This window comes from Leuresthes tenuis, unplaced genomic scaffold, assembly GCF_036924035.1.
Source record: "Leuresthes tenuis unplaced genomic scaffold, fLeuTen1.0.hap1 SCAF_4, whole genome shotgun sequence".
Classification (NCBI taxonomy): domain Eukaryota; kingdom Metazoa; phylum Chordata; class Actinopteri; order Atheriniformes; family Atherinopsidae; genus Leuresthes; species Leuresthes tenuis.
Genome location: NW_027325358.1, coordinates 14,762,853 through 14,770,517, shown reverse-complemented (window position 1 = coordinate 14,770,517; position 7,665 = coordinate 14,762,853). Strand labels below are relative to the sequence as shown.

Genomic DNA, 7,665 nt, shown 5'->3' with positions numbered 1-7,665 from the left:
AAAAAAAAAGAAAAAAGAAAAAGAAAACGCTCAGGCGCTGTTTTCCTGAAACTACTTCGGGTCCTATAGAGAGAGAGGAAGGAGGGGGTCTGCAAACCAGCTGCATCTCTGTTTGTTTTATCTTACAGAAGCAGCTTGAGGTTATTTCCATCATAAATTTTACTGAAAAGCGGCACGAGAGCGGATCTTTTGAATAAACACGCTGCACCACAGTTATTAATCTGAGAGAATAAACCAACATCATCATTCATCATTAACTTTATTGCGTATAAGTGGTCATTTCGGTTCTTAACGAGGCTATTCATATTCTTCTAAATAAACAACACTGCATACATTTTCTTTAAACCAATCATTTGAAGAAAAAAAATCTCACGGCACTTAAAATGTATTCTGGCATTGAAAACACCAAACAATGAAGCATGTTAGTTGTTATTTAATCCCATTTTCCCCTGCTAACAAGTCTTATACAACACTACAAGGAGTTGACAGCGTTTTTCATTTAGGAATTCCCCACACAAATTCAGTGGGGTACATGTCAGGCCAGCAGGTAGGACAGTCCAACCCATAACCTCTTCTTCCTCAGCTGCGCCTTATTTAATGTGTGCTGTCTGTGGTTTTGCAATGTCTTGCTGAAAAATGCACGGGCATCCCAGGAAAAGATGTCGTCTTGAAGACAGCAAATGTGGCGAGAGGGATATAAGATTGATGTAGACATCAATGTTGCCATCTCAGGAGTGTCAATGAACCTGGCCAAGGGCATCGATACAACCCTATCACAGATAGCTGGTCTGACCACATTGCACGTTTTCACTGAGGTGTGGTGATTCCTTGAATGTTTTAATGGCATTCTGCTCTGTAGAAGGAAGAATTCCACTCTTATTGAGGAAAACTGTTTTCAACATTTCATTCATTGACAAATGGAGATCCTCTGCCTAACTTCACCCCTCAAAGACTCAGGCTTGTCTTAATCTTGCTTTTGAACAATTACATGTTAACATCACCTGTTTGCAAACTAGGTGATATTCAAACTAATATCACTGAAAAAGATCCCATTATAGTTTGTTATACTCAGAGCAAGTAAGTCATTTTCATTGTATGAGCTGACCAGATAACTTGATTGTTCTGTTGTGTTTTTTTACCACTGTCCCATTATACTGGTTTCACTTTTTTTTTTAAAAAGTATGAAAACAAACAAATATTTTCTATCCTCGATCATGCGGCACTTCAACAGTTTACTTTGTAGTGTGAAATTACATCAGCCTGTTCAGACCTCAACTCTGTGTGAGGGGTGATAAAGACAAGTCCTAATCATTTAATCAATGATACAGGGGATGGAGTTTCCAAGTTTTCCAACTTTCAGAAATGCAGTTCAAACAGGCCATAAATCCATCTTAGAACCTAACGAGGTTCTTCAGCACAACAGTGACACCATGTGTCAGGTGAACCCGCAGCCTATATGTTATCATTGTGTACACCTGATGAAGGCTAGTGTCTCACAGTGGCTTTCGATGTTGAATCCTTTGTAGTTGTAGTTATAATGGAATTGATTATCGTTGTACATTTCCAGCAGGTTGTAACCGCACACAATAAATATCTGAAAACGGATTGGTGTTTATGCTTATCTTTTTTAAAAAGCCACCAATGAAAACGTTAATTAAACATCTTACCATATCCTAATATTATCACTCAAGCAAATATGTTACGTCTACAACTTGCTCCATCTCATACACCATGGCCATAAAACAGACTGCAGTTTGGTTTCTATGGGATTCCAGACTCAAAAAAGCTGATCGGTATAAACAAAAATGTAGCCCATTTGTTTTTATTTCAGTTCGAGTCCTTTCTTATATGTTCACATTATAGTTGCATTGACTTCTGTCGATAAATGGCAATGTTACAATGTCATGTTGTTTAAAAAATTAAGTGTGGGCTGCAAAAAAAAAAAAATATTGGGGAAAAAAATCTGCAACAGAAATCCAAAATGTCCAAAACAAACCAGTGTGACCACGAGGAGCCAGGCTTCATTTGTCTGTGATCATGTGATTGCTGGGAGAATGACACAAGCCTTGAATTGGGGCTTAACCTGCCATTGCCCTGTCTACTCGACACGCACTTCCAGTTCATGTGCCCCACCACTAGGATTTGGTCAGTTTGTTTGGACTTACTATCTGTGTACTGATCACCTTGTGTAATAAAATGCCAAACATAGATTTGACCCCGCCTCTGTGTTGAGTCATGCATTTGAGTAAACTTTTCCTGTGTAGATCCTATTGTAATTTCAGTGTCATACACTAACTGGTATGCCTTAATAGTGTTTTTAAAAAAACACACAAAAAAGTTCAAATGTTTTTTAATCACTGAGATTACATCATAAAGAAATGCACTTCCAATGCTCCAGAACTGCAGTTTTTAAACTTTAACTTATTTTGTGGCAAAAACAACCACTACTTTCACTGTTTTTATTATTTCTGGTGCTTGATATTGATCAAGCCTGTTGAAACTATCTAACACAGACTGTGCTGTGCTTTACAAAATGCAACAAAGAGAAGAAGCTGAATAAAGAGTTCAATAAAAATCGAGAAAAATTAATAAAGGGAGCAGATGTGTGCAGACTTTCTGACTGATTGTGTTTTTGAAACAGTAAATCAAGAAGAAAAAAGAAATAGAAAAGCAATACATTCACTGAATTTTTCTTAACACGTTGGTGATGAAAGGCAACAGGGATGACAAAGGCCCCACAGATGATATTCCCCCATACCCACACAATAAAGAAGGCTCATTCTGTGCTGGGAACTACTCTGGAGCTCCTGGAGTTGATTATACAAAGAAGAATGTTGAAAATGTTGCTCTACAAAATGGTTAATGCTGCACAACCCCCATAAAACATGGTGATGAAATAATGAAGTGTGTTCAGTTGAAGGCTTTACAGGAGCCCACAGCTATAATACTACAGAAGAATTTTTTTTTATCTTTACAATGATTAATGACTAATAACTGTTTTGAGTCTTTATGCAACAGATTATTGTGAGCATGAACACTTAGTCACTGATCTGATCTTCATGGCAATGGTCTTCAGGGAGTAGTTCCAGCCTTTCCACGCATGCCAAATCACATGAGAATTTTCAAATGCGATGGCACTGTGAGGTGCGTACATGCCGGTGGGATTTGCCATGTGGCAAGCTTTGTACCAGAATCCCCCCAGATAATGCTGAGCACAATTGTTTTCCCACTGACCCTGGTCTTTGTCATAGGTGGTGAACTTCATGGAGTTGTGGTTTGTCAAACTGTCCCCTGGCAGAACAAAGCAAAAGAAGTAGTGTGAGGTGAGCTGTAACCATGGAATATTATACTCAGATATTTCTTTAACTTTTCAAAGCTTAACTAACCAAATCTGCAGCTCAATAACCAGTATAGTCAGTCTCATAAAAATAGATGGTGCTTTAAAAAGTGCTTTTAAAATTCGACAACTTTTGCTCAATTTTAGCCTCTTTGTGAAAATTGTTAGAACGGTTGTATAATTCTGGCTTTGATAAGATTCCAGGCTATGATCATCATCTGTCCATCACAGAGACAAACAACCATGCACACTCACACTCTCTCCAACAGTCAGTTTAGTACCAATTAACCTAACATGTATGTCTTTAAACTGCAGGGCCCTGTGTGGCCCTGTTATGGACTGGCGACCCGTTCAAACCAGGAACCTTCTTGCTGTGAGCCGACAGTTCTCACCACCACACTACTGTTCACTTCAAGCGCAAAGGTAGTTTGGAAAAACCAAACTGCAGAATTATCCAAGAAAAGATTCTTATCCTCTGTGCTTAAATGAAGAATTACAGTCTTATAAAAACAGGGACTGATGTTGAGGACATACACAGATCATTACTGTCACATGTCAAAACTTCCCAGTGAAGGGTAGTTGTTTTAAAAATAAATGAATAATATTTTTTTTTGTGTTAGCAATGTATGAAAAAGGCCTTGTTTACTCAGTCGCAGAAAACTGCCTTTGCGTTGGGCTTTTAATTTTAACAGCGTGTTCCCAGATCACTTATCTAATGGCTGTGATTTCTCTGTTTAGTTGCTTTTTATTCTCACACAGGCCTTTACTGGCTAAACACTCACCCTTATAGACTATTCAGTGCAAATGGTCTCTCCAAATAAGTGGGTTAAAATTGGCATACTGATTTAAAGATTAACGTAATATTTTGGAATTTATTTTCCCACTGAAACAAATGACAAAAATCAACCCGTGCTTCCGTCAGAGGTTTCTTTCACGCTCATCCACAGCTTTGCATTTAGCTTAAAAGTAACATGACAAGACTTAGTTGAGCAGAAATTATTAAGAAAAAACCCAGAAACTCTTCTGGGTGAGGAGGGCTCTCACCTTTTTATGTCAATATTCACCCTCCCAAATTAAGACACAGTGACAATTACCTGCCTCTCCGCCTGTGAAGCTACCCAGATTAAGCTCATAGCCGGTATTTTCAGAGCCAATCGAGAAGAGGGAGTACTGAGCAGAGGCCTTTCCTCCCTCCCAGTCCTCCATGTCGACCCGCAGCTCATTTTCCTTCCTCATAGTAAGCAGGAAGATGTTTTCCAGGCCTAAAAGACACAGAGATCTACTTCATTTGACATTCATGCTACATTTTCACAGCTCCATTATCTCCTGTATCTCTAATTTGGAAATCAGGTTCAGACTCCATCATTTCATCTCAAAATATCAAATTAAAATGAAAATCAAGCACAGGCACTACATTTCTGTTCTAGTATAATTTCCTGTTGAACTCACCCAGCCAGTATTCTCCAGTTACATCCCCAAAGCCAGCCTTATAGTGCTTCCAGGGCCGGAAGAAGCTTACAGACCCATCCATTCTCCTCTGAAATATCTGAGAGGGAGAACAAAAGGCATCATGCAACACAAAGCTTTCATCTTCTTGTAAATCTTTTTAGTGATTTTCTGTAAAGTTTCATAAACGTCATCTTTAATAATTCATGTATGCTCTATCCATCAAACACAGACAGAAAATGCAAATGTTTCTTTCATGTGTGTAAGATTAATCTGAGCTGACACTGATTAGTGTTGCCCTCGGTGCAGGTATGCATTTATTTTTAAGTCTTAAACTGTCTAGATTATTATCCATCATGTAAGAGTAGTGAATATGGGATGGTTCAAACTGATTACAACAAATATCATTCTGCATGGAGCATATATTGTGATAGTTGAACCAACAGACAGCACAGTCATAGATAACTATCCCTGGTGACCAGAATAACAAGGACTTTTGCACCTCAGACAAACTGCTACAAGTTCTATTGAAATAACACACCTCAAACTGTGTAGATTAATCAATAAAAGTTACACTTGCTAATTAGTTTTTTGCATAAACCTAAATTATAAATCAAATCTATCAATTTACTCATTAAATAAAACCCTACAGAGATGATGGTAAAATATATATTAGACTGTTTACTCACAGTCCATCTCCCTCCGTCAGTGTCCATGTCACAGTAGACATGCAACGGTGTGGTAGGACCTCCTGGGTAGATTTTGTAGACCCCACTGGAGCTTGTGTTGTCATAACGATAGATTTCATCACAGTCAACTGGTAGGTAATACTGGGGGTTGGAGTGGGCTGAAGCTGTAAGGACCAGCAAAGTTGCGAGTAATGTCGCCTGGATGAGAAATGAAGACACCCGCCTCAAGCTACAGGAACTGTTTTCACTCAGGACAGATAACTATGAGTTGATATTTTTTTTGTCTTGTTTACAAAGAAAGACAAACAGTCATACATTTATATTTTCCAATTCTTATTTGTACCGAATGGCCCTTTACAGTGGATATCTCAAGCTTTTTGACAAATGCATTGTCATATGTCAAAAATAATGTTGTTTATTTCCAATTTCCCCAACTGGTGTCTGTGTGGACAGATACCTCCAATTATTTCAGAAAATGTTTAATTGTGTTTTTGGGGAACTGACTATAAAATGATTGTTTGTGTGCTCAGAATTGAACCAAACACGAGACAAATCCATTTTTCTTCCAGACTTATTCAACATCTCTGCGTGCTCCTCCATACTGACATATGATCTCTTGCAGTTTAAAAAGAATAATTGTAGCTTAGAGTAAAAGCTCCAAAACAACACTGTTTGCATAAAGCTGTTACAACACTTAAGGATTCCCTGCAGGATGATTTTGGAAACCTGCCTTATATCAGTGCTGTAATTCTAATGTCTAATGTTTAATCAGGCTTCATCATATTAAATGCATCCTGTCTAAAGTCTACCTGCCCATATGTGGGTCACGGAATGCACTCTTGATGTTTGCTTTTATGGAGTTTATAGGTCGGAAGTTTAAAAGCAAATGACATATGCTCACTAAAACTGGGAGAGCCTATTAATAAATAACTAACAACAACCAGTAACACAGTAAAGTCAACAGCAGATAAATAATAAAAGACAGATTTTAATTATTAACTGGTACGAACTGTTTTTATCGATTTATTTAAGTGATATAGCTACAATAAAATGATGATTTTAAGTCAGTTCCTGGACAAAAAATAAATCGCCTTCAGAATGTATTTCACCACAAAACTGAAAATCAAAAAGCAATTCAAAGAATCATTTGTTTGTATTATCATTATGATTCAAAGCAGCCCTATGTATCAGTATCACTAAAGCGTGATTGTTTATGTAATTACAAGCACCTGAAAATAGAAGTTTCAGATTACAACCATTCCACAGATTTCTGATATTTTACACACTGACAATTTAAATCCATCAAAATGAAACATTTCTAAAACATTATCTTGAATATACAAAATGTTTTCTCTCAGCGAATCTTACCTCCATCATCATGATAAGGACGAATTTTCACTGTTTAAGTTAATCTGTTGAACAGGATCATGATGGGCAGCTTTAAACAGTCCACACAGTGGGTGGGTCTGTTGAAGCATGCACCATCCCCTTTACCAGCTTAAAGGGGAATTCCGGTATTTTTAAACCTAGACCTTATTTCTGGCATGAAATATGTTTATCTACTCACTGAGAACAGTTTGGCGAAAGTCGGCGTCCTTCGGAAGATATTTAGATAACTCGCGATCGGCGTATATCCACATAACGGAGTGAACGGGGCAGGGACGATGCAACTTCTAAATAAGACATTATCTGTCTTTATTTCACCAATACTTTAAGAAGAATGAATGAACGAACGTGTACTATAGCTCTGTTAGCACATAGCTACTGTTATGTGGTTACTTGCAACTATAGGAGAGCTAATGGAGGGAATTCTACACACACCTCTACTGGGACAACATTTCAAGCCAGAAAGAAGGTCTAGGTTTAAAAATACCGGAGTTCCCCTAAATGTAAAGCATTATTAAACTCACTATCCCATTATCCAGTTCATTATAAGGGAACTTAGGGTAATGTTTTTTTTTTTTCTGAGAATGAGGTGGTTTGACATGACTTAATCTATTAATTAAAATTGCCTTTTTTAGGGCTGATTCTGACACTTTTTTAAAACAGTTTGTAGGACAAAGTGAAGGCATAGAGATAAACTCATTAACGACTATGCTCCTGCTACTCTGAAAAGAAGTTAGAAAATGAAACTATAGGCTGTAAATGTTTTTGTGAATTAAAAGAAGAAAGAATAGAAACAAAATAGCTTAA

The 7,665-nt window shown here is 37.5% G+C and overlaps 1 protein-coding gene across 1 annotated transcript; it reads right to left on the bottom strand.

Moving 5' to 3' along the window:
- Nucleotides 1–2,334: 2,334 nt before the first annotated feature.
- Nucleotides 2,335–6,929, bottom strand: LOC140305755 (microfibril-associated glycoprotein 4-like). The gene is made up of 5 exons (XM_072384732.1): nt 6,841–6,929; nt 5,473–5,670; nt 4,787–4,883; nt 4,432–4,599; nt 2,335–3,291 (listed from the first exon to the last, which is right to left on the bottom strand). The coding sequence occupies exons 1-5, from the start codon at nt 6,850–6,852 to the stop codon at nt 3,020–3,022; spliced, it is 747 nt and encodes a 248-aa protein (XP_072240833.1). The 5' UTR covers nt 6,853–6,929; the 3' UTR covers nt 2,335–3,019.
- Nucleotides 6,930–7,665: the final 736 nt, after the last annotated feature.